We start from the raw sequence: 23,566 nt of genomic DNA, 5'->3' as shown, positions 1-23,566 counted from the left end.
AGAGAAAAGGCTGTCCATTCTAAACAGCCTCTCTCAGCTAAAGTGAGGGGTAAGCAGCCTGTGCAGTCCGCTTCTCCCCTCTCGACTACACACCTTGCAGCTCAGAGGAGTCTGTGGAATAAAGGACAGCTGCAGGGATCATTCAGGGGGGAGAGGCCGGGCCATGCGGATGGCTTCCCCTCACATTTGGAGGGGAGAGGCAGGACTGTGTGGCCTGTCTCCCCTCACATTCGGAGGGAGAGGCAGGACTGTGTGGCCTGTCTCCCCTCACATTCGGAGGGAGAGGCAGGACTGTGTGGCCTGTCTCCCCTCACATTTGGAGGGAGAGGCTGGGCCGTGTGGGCTGCCTCCCCTCACCTTTGGAGGGTGCTGTTTCCCCTCACCTCAGACCATCTGGGCAGATGTAACTGGTGGTGTGCCAGCTGTGCTAAGAGGTAGCCTTTTGGTTTGTGGGACTATTTGAGCGTATGTAGCAGGATGATTCCTGCCGGATTTTTGTCCCTAGTCGGGGACGGTAAAATAGTCATCGAAGGTTTGGCTTACCTCTGTGTTTTCCCTGTGGGGAACGTTTAAGGCGCAGGCTGGGTTTTAAGCAACGTTACCCATTTGTGTGTGCGCTGCCCTTTAGTCCTTTAGTTCTTTTGAGTTGAAGTTCGGATGTGTTTGTGTTGGGCTAGGTTTAGGTTATGTGTTCTGAATTGCTCACACTTAGTTTAATGGGACTGCTGCCTTTTGCTATTAAGTTATCACACCAAGTTAAGAGCACCCTTTTGTTTGTTTAATTTGAGATGGTTTACTTGGTGTATAGTTTCTGATTTAACTTTTGTTTCTTTCAGCAGTCCCGCTAACCCCAACACTCGGATTTCAGTTAACTTCCTGTTTTATCCCCTTTATTTTTATTCCTCCACAATAAAATGACGTTTTCCACCTTAACAACTGTCTGCTCCTGTCCTTTATGTTACGTCCCTCTCATACCCCTATGTTGGGTCGTAACATAACATAATATGTCAAGATCCTACACCCAGTTGTGCCTCCTTGAGAAGCTTGTCCCTGTACGGTATCCTCTCATCATTCTTCTTTTTCTCCATACTGGCGACAGAGTAAACACTTGTAAAATGTGCTACTAAGCAAATACTGCTCTTCCTGTTGCTTGTTTATATCCACGATGCAACCAACATGACGCAGGAGACATATATACATAGACGCCTCATAGACTGATGCTGCCTATTGGAGCTGACGATCATCGCGCCCCCCATCTTGGATGGGTGTCTCCACTCCTCCAATGCATTTATTCCTAAGGAGCGTGCCCAACTACAATAATCATAACTCCACAAATTTTTACCCAATTTTCTCACGGTTTGCTTTGTTACAAACAGCAGAGATGTAGTTATGATGCAGGTCACCATTACACATTAAAAATATCTGCTTTCATGCTGAAATTAGTTTTATTATGCTCTTTAACAAAGACATGGTAAGATACTAATAAAAGTATAAACCAATCAATCAAACTTTATTTATAAATGAATTGACTCTTTAATAAAAAAAAATGTTTGATCATCTGAATTATTTTTGTTACGCACGCGCACACACGCGCGCGCACACACACATACTCATGTATCTTAAACCCTTGAAAAAGAGCTGTTTTCTACAGCTTCTTGTGTGTGCTGGCACTCTGTAACTCCAGGGTAGTTAATTTTGCAATGTTGTGCAGCCTAACTTTAAGAAATACAGAGACAACAAAGGAGAAAAGCATGAAATGGCGGTTCTCAAATCCGAGCTGGGTTTCAGCAATGTGGGACCATCAGCCCACCATTGTGTTTCAGCTGAAGTAGGTGGTAGCTCTGGTCAAGGGATGAGGGTGCAGCAGCTGTGACGAGGCTTGCAGGGCACAGATTTTCTTTTAGTACATTTTTGACAACAAACCCTAAAATGTAGACTAGAACGCTGTCCACAAGACCACCAAAGTTGACAGGCAGGTAACTGTGGTCAAATATGATGGCAGAAATGCTTGCAAATGGGGAGGGGAGCTCTTCCTGATCTGATCGGGACACAGTCTCAGCTTCTGTTACCACATTGTCTGACCCACACAATGGACCATCAGACAGCGAAAAATGCCTGGAACTGCCCTGCAGTGGGATTGTCATTCCAGCCACCCAAATAATTGAATAAATAAGAAAATAAGAAATAAAAACATTAACACACTTAGAGAGCTGTTTGGTGGGGACAGTGAGAGTCGTGAATCGTTTGAGGGTAAGTAAGGAAACTTATTATATTATATTATATTATATTATATTATATTATATTATATTGAATACACAATAAATCAATAATTCCTAGACATGCAAAAAGAACTGACGGTTTAAAAAAAAAAATCTTAGCCTACTTGTAAAAGATAATGCCACGCGGTAGGCTGCACAAAATACGGGCATAGTTTTCTAGAACTGTCCTGACTCCTTAGGCGAATCTGCATCACGCTCCAGGCGTCTACGTATATATGTCTATGGGGTTGCGCGTTGGCAAGTTAGGTCACATGTCTGACACGGACTGATTACACGTATCGATTCTTTCTCCAACAGAGAGGAAATTTCCTCTTGTAGGAAGAGCCAGTTGCCCCTCCGCTTGTGATTGGATCATTCCCTGATCATTCCCTGTATCCTCTGCTTATTGTGCTCAGAATCCATCTCGAGTCTGTGCAGCCTTTTCACTACTCCACTCTGAGTGACAGGGGGCTGACAGGCTGGTCTGCAATTTGTGGAGTCAGATCGCCCTCTTGTGGCGCTGTGCCTCTGGACAAGACGTTCTGTACTGGGCATGCGTGGGGACATTGATCCTCTGCAGTATCGTTTATATTGGGAAGAGGTCCCAATGTGCTCGGGAAATGCGAGACCAGATCCCGTTGTGTTGATGATTTTTTCATGTTTTGCAACATATTCAACTGCACCCTCAGCGCAATGCCTGTATGCAACAGTTTGCAAACTTTTAATTTTTTGAACAAAAGTGCTTGTGAGACAAGCCTGGGGTGTCCTCTGGATCTCCTCTCCTCTGTTGAAACCAGTCTGCATCCTTTCAGAGACTCTGAACAATCTCTGCACGCTGTGCAGGCTCAAATGTCCTGTCGTCCATGTGCTGAACTTGGCCATCTCCGCCAAGGAACTGAGGTGATGGAGAGAGCGGATCCAGCACAAGCTTTCCTTCCCGACTGACTATCAGGGCAACCATTTCCTCCTCCGAACAGTCTGATTGGAGGTAGGCAGTGGCTGATCGGGGTGCAAGCCTTCAGACCTCTTCTGCCACTGGCCCTTGGTGGTGGGACCTCGTGAAGGTGTCTGAGCGACGGGCTGCGTCTACGTCAGCTTGGGGATTTTAAAGATCGGGGGCCGAGGAGCCGTTGCCTCATAGCCCACCCTTGGCGGTTTGGTGGCGCTGTGGGGGTGGGCACTGCCTCGCAGTTGAGTACAGAGCTCCCACTCACCGGGTGTTTCTCCCTGTAGGGTTTGTTCCACCAGGAGATGGAAAACTTCTACAATAGCTCTGGGAAAAACAATAAAAGCTGCTTCCCCGTTCTCTTTGCTTTTGGCAGCTTCTTCCAGTCCTAACAAGACTGGCTGGCCTCAGTTTGAACTTCAGGCCACTAAATTAGTTCTGTAACAATTACCACAATCCTTGATGCAATACTAAGAAACTGGGGTTAGTGGTAACATGTTCAGTGATCTCTGTTGCTCATTATTATCACACACATTATTGTGCACAATGTTGAAAATATTAGAAACAACTTATTTGAGTAATGAGACACTGTTAATACATAACATAAAATGGTAACTACGTAATCACTACTAAAATGTTTTTGTTCAAACAAAATCTGGGCTAAGAGTAGGACTCACCTCAGTAAGACAACTGTGCCCTTTGAACCCACCGCTAAGTCAGGCAGACCATCACCACTCTGATCGAAACTCCACTGACTGATCGACATGCCAAAGAACTTTAGTCCTGACTGAACCTCAGAGGCAGCAATTCTCTGTGCAACAGTAGATTATTTAATTAAAAAAAGTAGAAAATGGAAGAAATTCTTTCAGCTTTTTATTAACTTTTACACTTGCTCACCTGTGAGTAAGCAGGATTGATTCTTTGGCCTCCTTCAGCATGGAATATGTAGATGCTGCCTTGACCATCGTTCTCCAAAGGTGCTCCAACTGCTAAATCACTAAATCCATCGTTGTTTAGATCAGGCAGAGCAGCGAGAGAAGACCCAAACCTTCCTCTGTCAGCAGCCCCTTTTAGTACTAATGGAGACTCAAAATGGCACTCGACCTTCTGGTGAACATGTCAGGAAGAGGGAGAGTTTCAGGCTTAATAAAAAGAAGAAAATATAACAAATAAATTGACTGAATTTTTCTAGATGAAGCTGCTAATTACCAAGTGGGTCAATGTGCAAACGTAAACTCGTCCCTCTCGATCAGAGTCCTTGTACATCGGAGCAGATATGATGATTAGGTCAGTGTAGCTGTCAAGATTCAAATCCATGGTACAAACCTCTGCCCCAAAATATTCACCAATCTGGATCTGTGAAAGACATTTTATATGTATAATATAGATTTTTAATGTGTTTCAGATCTTTCAGGACCATCTTAGTGGTAAATACTCACCTCATGTTGGTTTGGCTGAAGTTTTTGTTTGTCTTTGTCTCTGGAAACCACCATCACAACTCCTCTGTGTTGATATCTTGGAGCACCAATGATGATCAGTTGGCTGTCTGCAGTTGTAGCCACAGCCATGGAGTAGCCTACAATTTAATGATGACGTAGTTAATAGCATTGGTGAATGTTTCATTTCAGCCAGTGTAGACAAAGTGTTCTTATTTTGCAGATTTTTTTGTATGTTTAAATATTGTTATTACCTCTGCAGAGAACAAAATTTCCAATTTGGTAAACTGATCAAAATGACCAGTCTTCCCTAACACGATACTACGTGTTGAAGCTCTCCAGGTCAAAATATAACTTCAGTAGTAGAGCCATAGAGTTGTGTACACATACAGTCAAATCTAACATTCTCACCAAGATAACTGTCAGGCTCCATAACCATGGGTTCATACGACCCTCTTAGTGTGTGTCCTGTGTACCGCTTGTAGCCTCCCCTCCACTGATTAGCACCAACCATAGCCATCTGGATTCCCTGCAGGTTTGACAGAAATATGATGAATGAAAAATGAAACTATAAATGCATCATTCATCTAAAATATTTTGAGTGTTTAACAATACAATCCAATTAACTACGTAATCCAATTAACCCTTTAAGCATTAAATTCTCAAAATGTCCTCAGGCACCAGGCCATGTTTCCAGAAAAAAAGGTTAAATCTGTTACCACTTTCCACCACTAGATGGCAGATATGTGAATTAACCATCAATAATCATTTTATAAATAATAATAATAATAATGATAATAATAATAATAATAATAATAATAATAATAATAATAATATGTACAGAAATCACAAGTAATGAAATCTAGTACAACTGCCAGCCTGTGATGTCACAATATTAAATTAAATGAGTAATTTCACTGCCAACAAAAAACTCTGCCATCATAAACTATGGCTTATTTTCAGTTTTTTTTTTCTCATTTACAAAAATTTTAAAAACTCCTGAGCCAAAAAGATTAATTTTATTTTACCTCAGGCACGTAAGCTGCTCTGAATCCCTCTTGAGACATTTCCCATTTCAGTGACTCTCCACTTGTTTGAGATCCTGTATGAGCCAAAAAAAAGGAAAAAATAAAATGGGAATGAATACTTAACTTATTTAATGCAGCTTTATGCCATAATCCTGTATAAACAGAAAAAAAATAATAACATGGATTACTTACTGCTGCAGAAGATGGATGGATGGATAAGCAAAAAAAATGGAAGCTTAAGTAATTTAATGTGACATTATGCCATACGCTGCATTTAATTTGAATTCAGAGTTTCACTGAAGCTTTAATGAGATTATAGGTGCTTACAAAACAACTCTTACTTACAGGTCTTGTGTAGACTTTAAAAATATGTCAGTTTAAGAAGTCACGACTCAGAGTAAGTGGCTACTTTTAAAATTAATTTCAGACATAGTATAAAGGTATTAATTGTTTACTTTTTGCATACAAATCAAATACATTTTAGAAAATGGAACAACTGATTTGAATCTGTTTTGATAACACATGTACCTTCAATAGAAAAAATTCTGTCTTCCAAATTCTGCCGAATCTTCTCAAGCGCCTCAAAGGTCTTCACTTCAAACACGTAGTTTTCTTGAGGTTTAGATGCAATGATCCTCAGTTCTTGTAATGCACCAGGGTGTGCACGGCTAAATGCATCCCCAATCTATGGATGTTAAAACAAATATTTCATAAGGGTTTAGATGCAAAGATCCCAAATCCTGTTTGATGGCAAAGCAACCCGCAGACAGGTGTATCACAATATATGAATGTTTGAAAAATGTACAAATCAAATCTGTGGATCAACTCTGCAAGACTTAGAATACAAGTAAATTTTGCAAGTGCAAACTAATGTCCTACCTTATATACATTTCAGTCAGTCTGCAATATGAAATGTTCAGTCTGACTTAACCAATCACCATCTGACTCATGGCTGCAGTATAAGTTTGGTTGTAGATACACACTGTTGCTCTCCTTCTAATCATGACTGGTTAACCATTATAAAGCTGCTATGTGAATAAAACTGATCATCTCCATCCGGTATACAGTTAAGTGTGTAAAAGGGCAAAAAGTTTGAACTTAAAGGATTTAACTGTATTTTAAGACTTCCATAATTAAACTATACACAATAATTAAATGAGTTTCATATAATTACGACTTACCCCAATAGCGAATCTAACAATATTCTTAGAGTCAGCTTTTTTTATTGCTCCCTGTAAGTAGTTGTGGTCATTAGACACTCCATCTGTAATGACTATCAAAACTTTCTTCACCTCTGACCTGGAACCTCTGGATGTTAGGAAGATATTTTCCCTGAAAAAAGAAAGATTTTTAATTTTCAATGAAAGTTGTTGTACAGCAGTAAATGTGCAAAGTTACGAATTAAAGAAACAAATTAAACAAACTAAAGAAACATCACTGAAATGGTGGTTTGCTTAGGTCCTAACTAAAATATAATTTTAAATTGATGTTACCTAAAATAAATCTCTAGCTAAATACTGTTCTTGTCACTTCTAGACATACAGGCTCAAACTCAACTGTTCCAGATGAAAAGGTCACCACATTAATTTGATTTAGTGTCATTAATATAATCTCTGTTTGAATGCATCTTAGACAGCCTTGAAAATGTTTAACTGGGATCCATTTCATGTCATAGGAACTAATGAGTTAGAAAAGAGGTGCCAAATAAAAGGAAAAAAAGTGTCTGGAAAACAAAACCACAACAAACTGGAAGATGAAAAACTGACCAAGAGAGAAAAAATTCAACAAAGAAATTTCTAAATGTGGAAGCTTTGTCACTTACAAAAAAAGGAAAACTTTTTCTGAACACCCAAAGTTTCACCATACTAAGTAGACCAGAATAATAAAGGTACGTACACAACATGTGTAATGGCTTTAGCGGTGTAAGTCCACCCTCTGATCTGCCATATTTGTTGAATTTGTTGTCGCCAGTTATCAGGATCAAATTCTTTGAAGTTGAAATGGATTATGGGTCTTGAAGCGAACTGAGTGATGGCAAACTGCAAAATAAAACATATTGAATAGATACAAGTTAGAAATTAAGTTCCTAAAGGCAAAATATCCAGTAGAAATAATATTTGAAATATATTCCTGATAAAGATATGAAGGTATTTAGTAGATGTAAAGTTTTCCATTTTAATACCACACCCTAATTGTTATTAATTTGAACTGATTTCATTAAGTAAATGTGACTGTTACAGAAATATTTTACTTATCTTGTTTAGAAAATAATTTTGCTTTTTAGATTTTCCAAAATTATATGCTCGTAGTTTTTACAGTTTGATATAATGAAGCTTTTAAATTTTTTTAAAATTAAGTTTTCTGTTTCTCTGTCTTTGAAAATGTCCCAAATAAGTGATTTCTGACGGCCTCATTAAAAACAAACTAATAATAATGGATTGCAGAATTTTCTTTTCTTTTGTGTTATTTCTGCTGTTTAATAAAAAAGGTAAACATAGACTTACTTGTGTATCTTTTCCCAGCAGCGACTCGATCAGTTTAGTAACAAAAGCTGTCATCCTTTCAAAATCTTGAGGACTCACACTGCCTGAGCCGTCCAACAGAAATGCAATGTCAGCTTGGTCTCTGCACTCTGTTAAAAAGACAAGATAAATACACATCTGAACAGAAGTTTGCAGTTTCCCCTCAAGTGTTGGGTTAGTACTTGTATTTTTCACACACAGCAGGTGAGTCCACACAAGGTACAAGACAGCTAATGCTACAGCTCCTGGTAACAAATATGGAGGACTTTCTTCCAGCTGTTTTAATTGGTAGAAGACAAACATTAAATATATGACACTAAACTACTTTAACAGCTTATTATTCTGGCTTTGTAAAATAATAAATAACAAATAAGTAAAACACATAAAAAAAAGTCTAGAAATGAATCAAATGTGTTTTAAAAACATGATCAAGTTTCAAAATGTTCGTATGTGGAACCTGCAAACGTCAGCTGGATGATTGTATGTTTGTGCAAACATACATCAGATTGTGTGTGAGAAGTGGGATGTCTTTGTGGTGACCTTCCATTAAAATGTCTGTTTACCTTCAATAGAAGATGGTACAGGTGGCCCAATTCTACCAGATTTTTCTATCTCAATGCAAACACCACTGTACATGGTGATACTTTTACAGTCGTTAGGAATGGTTGAACCACATGCCTGGAGAAGAAATGAAAGGAATTTTATTGATAGATTTTTTTTTTTCTGTTTCTTTAAGCAATACATTTACATGCTGTAAGAAAAATGGTTCAGAGAATTTGAAATCTCTGTAATTCACCAACTTACCACAGTTTTCTCTGTGATGGGATCATATGTCATTGCCAAACCAAGTGACATGTTGACTGCAAATTCTGGCACTGTGAACATTTTCAAAAAGTCTTAAATAAATAAAAGCATAAATAAATTTTAACAAAAACAACAAACCAGAGCAACCACATGTGAAAACCCTCCCTATGTACAAAGATTCTAATTATGTGTAATTAAAGACTGTAGCTGAGGCGATTATCACATTGTTGTCCTTGTGGTATGCTTTAAAGAAAGTGGATTGAAAAACACAATTTTCTTATTTAATTTCAGTTATATCCATCATCTCATTATTAAAGTTCTGTCCCAAGAACAGAAAGATTCATTGATGGAAAAATATATTTAAAATTTCAGATTATTTGTCAATACTTTTGGAAAGAATGGTTTCCTACCTGGAACTTGCAGACGTTGGCATCTCTCAGTGGTGCACCTAAATATCTGACCCCTTCGATTTCCTGAATACTGTTGAAGAGGGGCACTGACGAGCAAACTAATAAATCCAGACAAACATTAAACAATGGCAGGTTATTTACTTTTCTGTTAGGAAGCTTGATTTATTATTATGATTATTATTATTATTATTTTACTATTGTGAAGTGTATATATGACTGAATTCTAAGTTAGAAGTAAAAACTCACAAGTAGCAAACATAGCAGCTGTTAATCTATAACAGACTATAATGTATTCTCTGACTCACTCTGATTGTCTTTGCACCACCTGGTAGCCAAAACCTGCAGCAGGATTCTGCAGGGACTTCCAAGCCAGAGGGTCAATGTTGAAACAAAGTGCAGCTTTTAACACTGAGAAATGAAGAATGAAAATTTAAAGTCATGATGTGATTCTGTTTCATTTTGTTTATCAAATCCAATATGTAATATTTATAATTTTAGAAACTTAAACACTTAACAATACAAGTTAGTTAGAGGGTTTATGTCTGTGCTTTTTTGTTTAAATACCACTAGAGAGCACTGAAGGAAGAACTTGTCAAATTCAGAACAACACAGCTCAAAGCCTTTATAAATAAAAAGTAAAACATACTGCAGGTGTAATTTTAAAGCCCCCTTTTTTCCAGCAGAACCCATATTTTATGACATCTTATATTTCTATTTCTATTTTTAATTTATTTTCTTATTTCCATTTACCTTTTGTAATTTACTTATTTTTAAGAGAAAATTTTTAAAAAGTAAAAAAAAAAAAAAAAAAAAGAGAAAATCTAAAAGGGGAAAAAAGAACTGAAAGAGGAGTCTCTTCCTTTTTGTTGTAGTTGAAATTTATGAAGATTTAAATCAATATGGTATGAAGAATTGTTGTCAATGTTAAAAACTTTAGGGTTAAAAATTGGTTTAAAAGACCAGTGACCTTTACATCTGCCGGACATTAAGGAATGTTGGTTTCCTTTGTATTTTGAAGTGTTTGTGATCATAAAGTAATGTAATCTCATTGTTTCTATAAGAACCACGTGAGAGATCTTTTTGTTCAGGGACACAGCCTTAGTTTTTATAACTTCAAACAAGAGCGTGTCGTGGTGGCTGCACTGCTGGGTCTTCAGTCCATTGATCAGGCTCATTGGCTCCACCTGGAGCTCCCTGATTGCTCCCTTGTCTCACCTGTGCTCTGCTCTACTTAAGAACCCTCCCGTCTTGGTTTCCCTGCCAGATGATCAACTGTTCTTGTATTGTTGAGATCCAGCCTTGCTTTATGTTCCAGATTGTCTGTCTTCCACCCAGTTACCACAGATTACTCTTGCCTGACCCACATCGGATTATCTTGCCCCAAGCGGCTTGGGGTGGTGAAACCGAGGCCTCAATCATCGAGCCAACTTTGACCCAAATGCATGAAAATGGCTTGCTGTTCTGAATCATTTGACCAAATTAAAGAGCTCCAGCTGCTGGCTGTGGGCGTCTGATGCATCATAAGGTCAGCGTTGCAGTTGATACCTCACATCTGTCATCCCTATCTCAACTTGGAATACATGTTCAATAAATGATACATATTCTACCATGAGTGAATATTTATTTTCTGTTGTTCATAAGTGATAGAGGGGTTATTAGGTAAGATTAGTTAAGGTAACTGTTACGACCCCAGGGTCGTAATCCGGCTGGTGATCATTGCCGACAGCTGGGGCTCGTTCAGCCTGAAGAGGCTGGGCCCTGATGTCTCCTCGGACTGGCTAGTTCAGATGTCCATCACTCTCCTTCCCTCTGATTGGTTGGCCTTCAAGCCAATCGCCTTGCAGCTTCCTGGACACCAGGAAATAAAGAGCTGCTGCAGTGTGTAGTCGGGAGGGAGAAGTGGGCTGCACAGGCTGCTTCCCCTCACTTGGGATGAGAGAGGCTAATTAGCACAAGTGGCCTCTTCTCATTGTGTTTGGCTGGATGATGGCGGTGATGCTTTACTGGGTGTTTGTTGTGCTGGTTGGTAGTCTGTTTGGTGTTGGACAGTTTGAGTGTGTGCAGCAGGACAACTCCTGCCTGCACGTGTGTTCCCCGTGGGGGAACGGTAGAACAGTCCATTTAGTTTCACATTTAGTTTGGACCTACCTTTTGTTCTACACTCAGTATTGGTTTAAGCATCACTAGGCTTTTGTTTGTGTTCAGCCATTTTGTTATCTTTGTGTTGAGTTTTAGGTTTATGTTGTGTTGGGCTAGATTAGGCTTTTGGTTGTGATGGATGTCACTTAGTTTATTGGAACTGCTGCTTTTGGTTTGTTTCATTATCACCCCGAGTTATGGACACGTTTTGGTTTTACTCGGTGGTGTTTGTGTTTGGTTTTGGGTTAAATCTTTTGTCTTTATTTCAGCAGTTTCACTAACCCCAACACTTTACCATCTTTTGTTACAGGTTTTATTTGTTGTTTTTACATTTATGTCAATAAACTGTGTTGGTTGACTTTTACACCTGTCCTCAACGTGCTTTTATGTTGCGCCCTTCCATACCCCTGATATGGGTCGTAACAGTAACAGAATCGTGGTGTAACTTAAGTATACCAATCTGTAATGACAATAGTCTACTCACAGCAGGAACGTGAGGGAAGGGTGCTTGTGCAACAGGGATAGTGATTGTTAGTGATTTTAGACAGTTGTAGTATAATTGCTTACTGTTTTATGTGTCTTATTTATAATAAATATTGCAAATGCATCTTATCAGCTACCTCATGAGTTTTTTTTTTTCTTTTGTTGAATGTGGCACACTGCACATTTATGTACATAGATTACTTTGAGTTTTTTTATGTTATCTTTATCTTCTATCTAGTTTTTTTTAATTGTTTATTTTATAATGTTTTTGGCATTCAGGGTGGATGGCAAAGTAAGATTTTCATTGTTCAGTGAAACCTGTTTACTTGAATCTTGAAATGTATTATGAGAAAAATGCTTTGGCAACTTTGTGATCTGTCATAATTTTTTTATTTAAAAACGTATTTTCTCAATAATGTCAGGCTTCAATCTGCCCCTCTTCTGGCACACTACCTCTCCAGCTTTGGAGAGGTTGCACCTGAAAGAAACACAAGAATAAAATTGTAATTAACCAACTTTAAAATGATTAAAATTCTCTGCTGATGGTGATCAGAAACCAGCTTGCCTGTCTGAGGTCCTGCAGTTTGTAGTTTTCCTCTGCAGCTGCAGACCGAGACGTTTCCTCGAATGCTTCTGGTTGAAGTTTGATCATTTTAAAAACTGCTTTTTTGCAAGGCTATTAAAACATTTATATAAGGAAAAGGAAATAAAGCTTACCTGTGATGTTGAAGGCACCGCCCGATCCGTCCTTCTCTCATACCCCGAGCTCCTTCAGCAGTTACCCTGGCAACGGCGTCTCACGCAGACGTTTGTTTCCCAAAATCTCTAAAAGCTAAGTGTGATCCAATATAAGTCAATGCTGATGTGATGCTTTCCCTAATTTTGTTGTCAAAATGTAATGGCGCACAATCGCTAGCAGAATCTCCTCTCAAAAATCCGCGATCTCCCCAGCGTTTGGAATCTCTCCTTGAGAGGTTGATTGAAGACAGGTTACTTTGAAGATCCCGCGTGCTGCTCGATGTGCAATGATGACGTAACGAGGCCGCATTTGGTCTCTCACGTGACTTTTCCAATAATATCTGACTGCAGCCCGCAGCCGCTACAAACCACGCCCACTACAAACCACGCCCACTACAAACCACGCCCACAAGTCGCTACGGTGGCTGTGGAGTTCCAAAGCATGCCGAAAGCAAACAGATGGGAAATAAAACCATACCAGGAGCATTAACGGTTGATTCACCACATTAAATGCCTTCCAGTGCAAACAATGGGCTTGAAACAATTGATAAAAAAGAGGCAAATGTGCAGAAGGTTATTATGAACTAAAATTAATATTTCTAATAATAATAATTAGTAGCAGTTATTTAGATTTAAATAGGTTGTTTACTCCAGCAGTTTTCCAAGAGCCGTGTCACAGCTTGGTCTACTATATCACATGCCATAAATATCACTGAAAGATAATGATTTATTATACTAAAAAGGGATTATGAAATTGAAAAATTACCCATTAAACTATCAGCAGCACAGGGTGCCACAGATGTGGAAAACATCCAGTGCCCAGGTCATCCCACCCCACAGAGTCACTATTGACCTGTGGCCCTGACACCTCACCTGGCAAAGACTGGAGAGGCTGGTGCTCCATCCTCTGCATTCTGTGGTACAACCCTCAGCAGATCCTCTACAGTTAGCTTACCAGCCAAACATTGGAGTTGAGGATGTTGTCATCTTCCCTCTGCAGACATCCTACCTGGAGAGGCCTTGAAGCACTGTGAGAATCATGTTCTATGATTTCTCCAGTGCTTTCAACACCATCCAGACAGAACTCCTGAAGGATAAGCTGGATCATGGTGTGCCAGGACTTCCTGACCAACAGGTCTGTGTGTGAGGTCAAGGGATTGCGCTTCTGACACTGTGTTCTGCAGCACGGGGACTTCTTAAGGGACAGTTCTGGCTCTGGCTCCTCTCCTCTTCATCTACACCACTGACTTCATTCACCACCAGATATAAAATACCAAGTAAATACACCAACGCACACACACACACACACACATATATATATATATATATATATATATATATATATATATATATATATATATATATATATATATATATATATATATATATATATATATATATATATATAAATAAACAGGCAAAGAGGTTAGCTATTTCAGTTATTCATCTAAGTCAACTGTTTTTGCTTTTGGGCCAATTTCACAAGAAAGAAGTGGTAATCCGCCAATCCCAATTATGAACACTTTCTGCAAGAAATGAAGCACATGAAACCCATATAAATCACATTAAGAGCAGGAAAGATTTCTAAACCAGTCTTTAAATAATGATGGATGTATCTTATTTTTGACTGAAGTTACTTTTCTTTTTCAGTGCTTCTGTAATACTGTACCATATATGGCAATCTCTCTCTCTTACACCGCCTGCCATAACATGTCCCATTTGTACAGTTCATAAATAAAATAAAAGATCTTACGGCTTAACTGAAAAGAATGCTGGCCCTTTGAAACAATATTTCTTAATTATATAAATTTAGACTAGTGAAATAAATAGCTCTTCACAAATATTTAAAATATGTACCTTAAAACAGAATGTTTAAAAGTTTTAAAAAATATGAAACAAATGAAACCAACAACAGTTTAGTGTTTTATTGGCAACAGCTAAAGCATCTGCACAAAGTCCTTGGACTCGAGTGCTCTTTGGAGTTGTTCTTTGTATGTCAGCATTTTCTGCTCTGCCTCCTTGCTCATGTTTTTTGATGCATAATGTGCAAACAGCTGTTTCTCACTGATGAGACAAAATGAAAGAAATAATCACAGAAAATTCACACAGAGAGGTTTTCATAATAAATGTCCAAATACATGTAAGTATTAGCACACTCCTCATGTTTGTAGTATACCTGTAGTCATATTGCAGTCCACATTCATAGATTTCTGTGGCCCTGTGCAGGGAAACAGCATGTACACCAGCAATAGCATGGAGTGTTGCCTGTGTCATGAGAACAAAAAGGACATCTTTCATTTAGACTGTAAATCAGTCTGGCATGTTTAAGATATACAACTTAAGTTTAAAAGACTTACAATAGTAATACATACAAAACATGTTAACATGATCAATTCTAAAAAAAATGTACCTCTGGCAGAAGCACGTCCATAACAAATGCCACTTGATCATGACATTTGGTTCCCTGTGCTTCCAACAGACTGGCCAAGAAGCTCATCACTCTGTCAAGCTGGTCTTCTTTCTCGAGGAAAATTCTCACTCTTCCCTTTGATGCCCAGGACGGTGTGAGTTTTCCTGCGATGACTGCCTGTAAATATAATAAACATTTTTGGGAGGTTCCTCAAATAAATAAACACTAGGCTAACCGAAAGAGGTTCACTTTAATCATTCGTCATATTGACTGAATTAAAGAGTATGAATCAAAATGAATTTTTAAGCTCACTTGGAGGTGTTGTCGCAGGCATTCATCCTGAGTGATAAATGTTAACAGAAGCTCACTGGCAAGGATTCGCTTCTGTTCAGCTTGCTGAGCTCGTTCCTAAAATTAGATGAAAAAAAGTGATTTACATATTAAAAAATACACCCCTGCCCTCCACACCCTATGTACAGTACATACACACATGCAGTAGCACAATACACATACGTATCCACCCCCACCCCAATACTGTAACATGGCTGACCACAGAGACCTGGGGTGAGAAAACACCATGCTATTCTATGGGAGCTGTCCACACAGAGCCGTCACTGGGCACAACTAGAGGACCAAGTGCAAACAATCATTCGGTTTCTTGATCGTTTGCATGTCCTTACCACTAGCCTGTTGAAAGACATGTCCTCACTCAGGATCCCAGCATCTCTGGTTGTGGTGAACACATCCTGGCGTTGGTCACTGCTGTCATTATTGTCCTTAATCAAGACATGCAAAACACGTGACTTAGTGCACAGCTGTAAACACTATGTTGTTGTCATGCACCGATCTTCACTCACTTGAACCTGCTTTCTTGATGGAAAACTGTAAGGCCTCTTACAGTACATGTGATCAATTTCAGGGTCAGTGTGCTGTGGATTCTGCAGAAAGTGAATAATAATTGCGTCGCTTTTATGGGGATCCAGAGGGGATTGATGCTTTGCAATTAAAATTATGCACCAATCACAAATTGTTTTTTTGACAAAATATACAGTTTTCTATTCTGAAAAGAGATCAACCAAAAAACATGGGTAAAGCTCAAGGCAAAATATAAATGTGTTCTTCAGGACAACTGATGTTTCAAAATCACTCAGTAACTTAATGTCCATTAATAGTATAGCTTAGCTAAACTGGTGCATCAATAGCATATGAAGTGTGTGTCAGATGTCACTAGAATGAATGCAACCATATAATAACAGTACCATCAACAACAGACATTGTGTGCTATAAATGTTCATTTAATAGTTGTTTGAGTGGTGATCTATTTTCAAACAGGCTGGAGTGATGGATACTGTATAAGGTCCTCACTGACCATGGGGCTTTCAAGTTTTCTTTTGCGTGTGATCCTGAATACTGGTGGTACATTGTCACGAAGAGTTGCCTTTCCTTCATCTGTAAAATGAGCAAACTTCCTTCCATACCTGCAATTAACAGATTTCCATGACACAGAATAAAAAGAGACAAGTGTTATCATAAAGGGTTTTTAATAATTTAATTAAAAATCGAATTATCTTTGAGGAAGCCCTGAACCATACCCTTCCAGCCCAAAGTTCTCCAAGAGAACAATGCACCACCATCTTCTAAGGAGACACATGTCATCCTAATGAAGACCAGATAGTGTTACTACCACAGTTGATTTTTTGTATAGGTAAAATTTTTAAAAAATTAGTTATAATTTTTCAATTTCATAGGATACTTACAACACCGAAGTCAAAGCAGGCATCCATGGCAAAGTACCAGGCATGCTGTAGTGATGACAAATCATAGAAATAAATACATATAAAGACACAAGGGTTACCTGACAATTACTTTATGACATTACGCTCACCATTATCATGAAGACACCACAGTCATTGCCATGTGTCTGCTTAGGAACATCCTGTGTAACAGACAGTTACAGTTAACAATATAGCATAATTATTTACAAATCTATTTGTCAGTGATATTGCAGGAAATACCTTCAAATCCAGGGCAGTCTTCTCTGTCCAGGCTCCCGCAACAATCTGCTGTGCAAGACCTCTGAGTAACAAAAAACAGAGCAATGTAAAACATAAAAAGTATACACTGCTATGATTCTGTTGGGGAGAGAAAAAAAAACTGATACATAACATATGAACAGTATCAAAATCTGTAATCCAGGGGTAAGCAACTTCAGTCATTGAGGGTCGGCATAGGAGTTTCACTGTTGTAACCCACCTTGTGCAGAGCTTGTCACCAAGCGCTGCTAATCACCCATTGATCAGAGTCAGCTGTGTTGCAGCAGAGAAATTCTGAACACCTGCAGGATGTCAGCCCTCGAGGACTAGAGTTGCCTACCCATGCTTTACACATTTAATTTTTAAAATAAATAAAAATAACTGTAAAAAGCACTTCGACCGTCATCAACACACATATCACTATTCTCTGGCAGCTGCGGTTGGTTGGCGAATGTACTATTTAATTGACACTGTTATTTTGATATAGCCATTTCATTTCAAAATAATATAAATGTGTCTCACCTGAACGGGCATTGACATCGCGTCTATAATCTTCGATTGTTTATGCCACCTTTTTCTTCCGCTTCCTCTGCGTTTAGTAATCTTCGATTGTTTATGCCGCCTTTAAGGGGTGTGGTTTGTAGGGGGCGTGGTTTGTAGGGGGCGTGGTTTGTTGTGGCTTTGAGGGAAGCCCCGGCTAATCCTGCTCAGAGACACAACACTTCCGTGTCACATGCTCGACACGTGATCGAGCAGCTCGGCTCGAGCATAACATCCCCGCCCTTATTACCACACTGTTTGGATTTTGGATTAATGCCATGATATTCGGAGTTTTTGCAGTTTCCTGAGCGCCACAGTCATCCTGGATCCTCCCTCATCCTGTCGGACTATTCCCGTTTCCCTGCACTTCCACTCCTGTACAATGAATCATTTTTCTGCCATATCCTTATTCTTGTGTGTGGCCGAATTATGGGTCTTCAGGGGAAACCTTTACAGAGCGACAGAAACATACAGCTTTACCTCTTCAGAACGAACTTACATTTTCTGTCCTAAATTTGGTAGCTTAGTATGCTGGGGAAGGTGTCTAAGAATAAAAAGCAAGCAATGTCTTGAAAACTAAACACATGATGTGGTTTTGCATCTGGCAAGGCACAAAAATGACTGATAGCTGCAAAACACAAACTTACCTGAAAGGAAAAGTATAGTTGAGATCATCCAACCCATTGTGTTCATCTCATGGGAGACAGTCAAAGTCTAAGGTCAAAGAAATTTATCTGAAAATTCAAAAGCAATTACTTTCCCCTGCTGAGCATGTCCAGTGGAAAAAAGCTGCAGAACTCACCAATATGCAGTCATACAGAGGAACTGTAATGTAGGAGGAGCTACAATATTGATTCCAGGTTTTAACCCTCCATGGCATGGTGCAGGCTGCTCTCACAAATGATTCCTATGATTTCATACGAAAAGTAATGCACTGACATTCGTACATTTCCTGCGAACTTCTGACCAGGCTTTGATGTGACGTTTGCTCTGTAGGCGTTTCCTTTATTTTCAGTGGAAAGTGCTATATTTAAAACTACACCCATTAATCTATTAATTAATTTGTATTTTCTGCAAATGCATATTGCCTTTAGGTTGTTCCGTCATTTCTACTAAAAATATATTGTTTTAACCGGATGTCACACAGTGGCACTGTCGAGTTTGTGGCGCTGCCGAAGCTGAGAACCATACTTTCAGCTGGATATTTCTCTGTCTTCCTCGAATGTAAGTAGACATTTATTTATCATATGTATATAAATATATCAATCAAATAAATCAGATACAAGTCCTAAACTGAGCAACAGGAACAGCGAGTAGTTAACTAGGACCTTTTCTTTGTTTTTTGTTTTTTTTTTCGGTTTTTTTTCTTCTTTTTTTTATGCGAGAACTTCTGGCTTTGCTAAAGTTGAGTGGATTAACAAAGCAAATGTTAGCAAAGAAGCAGCACATGACAAGTCCCTGTGCACTTGTTACACATTGTAAAATTACAATTAATTATTTAGCTTTTTCACAGTTATTTTCCTTTAAGACATAAATCATCCTGAAGGTAACCCTGCTGCCAGATCATGTCTATCTGTGCTTCATGAGCCAATTTGTCATCCTCAGAATTGACTGAATTGATTGACTGGTTACTGACTAATTGGTTTTACTGATTGATTTTATGGATTGATAGATTATATAAATGTAAAGAATAACTGAAGATACTGACTGGTCACAGTGGAGAACATGGATTTCCAACATGGTTATAAAAGGACTAGTTTAACACTGATAATTATACAAATAAGGCTAATTTAGCTTTTCGTCGTATGTCTTGTATTTATTATAAAACACATGTTTCTTTTTTGTGGTTGTTGTTTGTTTTTGTGTTTTTTTTATTCCTTTCAGCTAAAATGCCAGACTCAACATTGAAATCATGCATATCGTGCATGCAGCAAATATGTGTTGCATGCAAGATATGCAAATTTTGTGGGGCTCAACAGCCTTTAAAGAAAATATTCAAAAGGCAAAAGAGAAGCACAACAGGCAATAGGGTGAAAAAGTGAAGATGGGAGGTAACACCTGCAAACTTGTGGATACTGCCCATATTCTGGTAAGAAATAGAAACACTGCTGACATGTCAAACTGCACACATTTTAAAACAAATACATATCAGAAAATCAGATGTACTAAGCTAGACTTGTCTAGATATTTAGGTAGCATTTCGATTGTAATTTCTTTCTGCATACTAAAATAAAGTTAAAACAAACATGAACCATTTGTTTAACACACTGAACTGATATTGTTCAGTTTGTCAAAAAATTATTATTTATTTATTTCATTTGCCTCCCAAGGTCTTGTGTCTGATGTCCTCAAATATCTGATTTTGTTAGGTAATTGGACAATCTGTGTGATCACCAGATCCAATGAAATTCCCAAAAAAAAGATATGGTTGATTGTTTCTTTGAATCTTGTCTAGTTTGTGTTTGCACTTGAGGAGCATGGAGGGCTGAAGTTCTGGATCATTTGGCTTAATGTTATCCAGATAGCATTTCATTTTAACATTATTTTAAAAGATTGAAAATCTATAAATGTGACCTAAATTTGAAAACGTTTGCATGGTCAAAAGACATGCTGAGTCCAGTTGTTTCATCATCTGATATGGAGATGATCGTTCATGCCTTCATCTCATCCAGACTGGATTACTGTAATTCCCTCTTCACATGTTTAAACAAAAAATCGCGTGACCGTCTCCAGTTGGTTCAGAATGCTGCTGCAAGGCTGATAACTAAATCCCCCAAATTCACCCATGTCACTCCTCTACTAATCCAGCTGCACTGGCTGCCCATTTATTACAGGGTGCATTTTAAAATTCTGGTTTTTACCTATCAAGCCCTACATGACCAGGCACCTGAATACATCAGGGATCTCCTACAGCTCTGCGTGCCCAGCAGGTCCCTGAGATCGAGTCATCAAGATATGCTGGTTGTTTAACCAACACGACTGAAAACTAAGGGTGACAGAGCCTTTGAGTCCTCTGGAACTCCCTTCCTCTAAGCCTGAGATCTGTGGACTCCATGATCTCTTTTAAAAAGCAGCTAAAAACACATCTTTTTAAACTTGCTTTTACTTAGTTTTATTTGTTTTTATTCTCTCTGTATTACTGTTATTTAGTGTTTTATCTTATTGTTAAGCATTTTGTGATTTTATCTTGAAAGGTGCTATATAAATAAACATTTACTTACTTACTTACTTACACATTTGGAATTTAGAACATTTTAACAACTAACACCAGTAGGTCCTTTCGCTTCATCCATTTTTATAAGGAATATAATTTGTTTGCAGATTCACAAGTTCAAGATGGCTGGTTTGAACCCAATTTTTATGTTTGGGTACAAAAAGAAGCACACTGTGGTCTGTGACTTTTTGAATGGCTTAGAGGTGGAAACTGGGAAAGAAGGACACCATAAGGCTCATATAAACCCTTTATGAGAACCTTGTACAAGGTTAGTCCACATAATGTTTTATTCATGTGTATTTATTATAATGTAACATATATAGTTAGCTGTTTTACAATTTTAAATCTATCACTTGGTGCAGTCCTGAAATTCTTTTATATAAAACAGCTTACAATCCTAGAAATTTTTTTTGAACTGATTAAACCTTTGCACTGTTTAATTATTGTAATTTAAGACCATGTGTGAGCAATATGGTCGCAAACCCAGATCTTCATATGTGAAGTTGTCTGTTTTCTGTGCTGATGAAATCATTCAAAGACATCCTCAGTTTATGGAAAAGACTATTAATAAGCCTTTAGTGTTGATCATTCTACATTCATTTTTTTTTATTACTTTTGTTTGTTTTTATTTTTTATTTTTTACTATTACCCTCTAATTCTAAACCAGCATCACGCAGAAGGTTTACATGTGCACATGTTTCCTTAATTGAGTGTCTGCAGATATGAAACATGCTGCTTCACTCTGTTCATTACTTAGTTGATTTCTCAAGCTAGTCTCTTGCAAACACAAGTGACTAATGTCTTAAGCCTGGTACACACATAACGATTTTTTTAATCTTATGAGACTTTTTATCTGTTTGAGACCTCACAGATGAAGATAAAAAAAATCAGGCATTAAACAGTTTTGATCATAATGTGTGTGGTGTGTGCTGATAATCTAATCACAGAACAACACACACATAATGATGCTGTCCTGCAACTCATCTACAATCTATCCTCCGAGCCAGACAAATGTCGAAACGTAGTCCTGGTCGTGATACATGTTTGTTTTGTCGTTTTTCATTATTTATTTTAGGAGGTCCTGGTGATTGTCAGCTTTGCTTTCATGTAAAAGTTGTAGGAAATTCTGTGTTGTGCTTTTGTACAGGTGTTGCAGTTGGTTGTCTGGTGATAGTTTGGATTGAAGGATTGTTGCCTTCTATCTGTTGTGTCGTTGTCTCCTCTTTCTTCTTTCTGCTTTTCTTTTTGCTTCTTTTCGATGTTTTCCTCCTATTTCTGTCCCCTTCGGTCAGGTCCAGCAAAATTACAAAGATTCCATACTTCAAAGTAAATAAACAAGAGTGCATAAATAAATAAATAAATAAATAAGTTTATCAAGAGGAGCCTTATACCCATAAACCTCCCCTATGCAAAGCACATTTTTTCGGCACAGCACAGCCAAACCATCATTCTGCTTGCTACGATGCTGGACAGGACAGGTTAAAAAAAAAAACTTAAAATGTTTGACAATAGTGACCTCCTGGACATATCTACATCTCAGTATGCTTTCATTGCCATAGCTCTGTCCACTGGACATGGGAAGTTTTTTTTTTTTTTTTTTAATTTTAACCCTAATTTACCTTTACAAACTTTCACCCTTGATCAAAACATGATTAATAATATAACTGACTTCACAGAGTTTCCTGATTCTAATGGCCTTTTGTCAGATATCAGTTCACAGCCATGAAACAAGAAGTTCCTGTAACCCTGGTCTCTTTTGTCTTAAGGAGCTCATTTTTTTCAGTTCAAGTCCCATCCTGAACATATTATCTCATAAGTACCCATCCAAAGTCAGAGCACCATCTAGTGGCTTTGTGGACTAATCCTGGTGTTAAAAGCATTTATATAAATGTACCACAACATGTCAGAAACAAGGTTATGAAAACCTCAGGTGTCATCACTGGGTTTTGTGGGGCACCGCTTGACCTTTGTGGAAGATGATGATACAATAAACCCCTGGGGAAGTGAGGGTGTGGCTGCGGAAGAGAGAAAACTCTATTGCAGGATGGTTGCTAGGAAGTGAGGGCCTTCACCACTGCTCTTATGGTAATTATCCAGCCCGTTGCTTGAGTTTTCAGTTACACCTTCTCTTATGTTACTTTTGTTTTATTATTTCCTAATTGCCACTCTTGATTATTATTAATCATTCACCCCCTCTGTGTACACCTTGGTTTCACTTGTTCCATGCCTTGTCAGTCCTGTCTGGGTTTGTTATTGTTTCTTACAAGCTTTTCTTTGTCAGTTGTTCTGAAGTCTGTAATTAGTTTTATTTAGCTTTGTTTCAAATTCTTGTTAATCCTGCCATTGTAGCACCTTAAGTTTTATAAAATGAATCCCTTTGCCTACTGGCTCATACAGCATTTAGGTCCTACTTCCTCCCCGACTCTCCACAATAGCTTATAGCTTAGTGTTGCTTATGGCTGTACTCAACCCAGTAATTAAATGTTGATGAGGGAACTTCTTCACTTAAACAGTTTGTTAGTGTGTTTATGTGGCTGTGCTATAAATGATGTGTTTGCAGCTTTTCATCTGCTTGCTGGTTAATATGTTTAATGTTTGAGGTTTT

The 23,566-nt window shown here is 38.4% G+C and overlaps 2 protein-coding genes and 1 long non-coding RNA gene across 3 annotated transcripts in view; all 3 read right to left on the bottom strand.

The window, feature by feature from the left end:
* Positions 1-18,506, bottom strand: part of LOC121632832 (integrin alpha-M-like) — a 28,080-nt gene extending 9,574 nt beyond the window's left edge. Inside the window, exons 1-15 of the mRNA XM_041974588.1 lie at positions 18,395-18,506; positions 9,710-9,812; positions 9,405-9,502; positions 8,995-9,065; positions 8,754-8,868; positions 8,173-8,300; positions 7,565-7,707; positions 6,850-7,000; positions 6,197-6,353; positions 5,669-5,742; positions 5,052-5,169; positions 4,644-4,780; positions 4,414-4,560; positions 4,102-4,311; positions 3,882-4,015 (exon numbers count right to left, since the gene is read on the bottom strand). Of these exons, the coding sequence (XP_041830522.1) occupies positions 3,882-4,015; positions 4,102-4,311; positions 4,414-4,560; positions 4,644-4,780; positions 5,052-5,169; positions 5,669-5,742; positions 6,197-6,353; positions 6,850-7,000; positions 7,565-7,707; positions 8,173-8,300; positions 8,754-8,868; positions 8,995-9,065; positions 9,405-9,502; positions 9,710-9,812; positions 18,395-18,440 (1,832 nt within the window). The 5' untranslated portion in view covers positions 18,441-18,506. The remainder of the gene's footprint in view (positions 1-3,881; positions 4,016-4,101; positions 4,312-4,413; positions 4,561-4,643; positions 4,781-5,051; positions 5,170-5,668; positions 5,743-6,196; positions 6,354-6,849; positions 7,001-7,564; positions 7,708-8,172; positions 8,301-8,753; positions 8,869-8,994; positions 9,066-9,404; positions 9,503-9,709; positions 9,813-18,394) is intronic.
* LOC121632820 (PWWP domain-containing DNA repair factor 3A-like) lies at positions 14,675-16,036 on the bottom strand. The gene is made up of 5 exons (XM_041974578.1): positions 15,855-16,036; positions 15,487-15,582; positions 15,175-15,351; positions 14,941-15,029; positions 14,675-14,828 (listed from the first exon to the last, which is right to left on the bottom strand). Exons 1-5 carry the CDS (start codon positions 15,873-15,875, stop codon positions 14,702-14,704), a joined length of 510 nt encoding a protein of 169 aa, XP_041830512.1. The 5' UTR covers positions 15,876-16,036; the 3' UTR covers positions 14,675-14,701.
* On the bottom strand, positions 16,044-18,136 carry LOC121632836. The gene is made up of 7 exons (XR_006008972.1): positions 17,730-18,136; positions 17,190-17,250; positions 17,060-17,110; positions 16,932-16,976; positions 16,767-16,831; positions 16,544-16,652; positions 16,044-16,112 (listed from the first exon to the last, which is right to left on the bottom strand). It is a non-coding gene; the product is annotated as an uncharacterized LOC121632836 (long non-coding RNA).
* Positions 18,507-23,566: the final 5,060 nt, after the last annotated feature.

The sequence above is a fragment of the Melanotaenia boesemani genome, chromosome 21, assembly GCF_017639745.1.
Source record: "Melanotaenia boesemani isolate fMelBoe1 chromosome 21, fMelBoe1.pri, whole genome shotgun sequence".
NCBI lineage: Eukaryota > Metazoa > Chordata > Actinopteri > Atheriniformes > Melanotaeniidae > Melanotaenia > Melanotaenia boesemani.
This window is presented reverse-complemented; position numbering and strand designations above follow the sequence as displayed.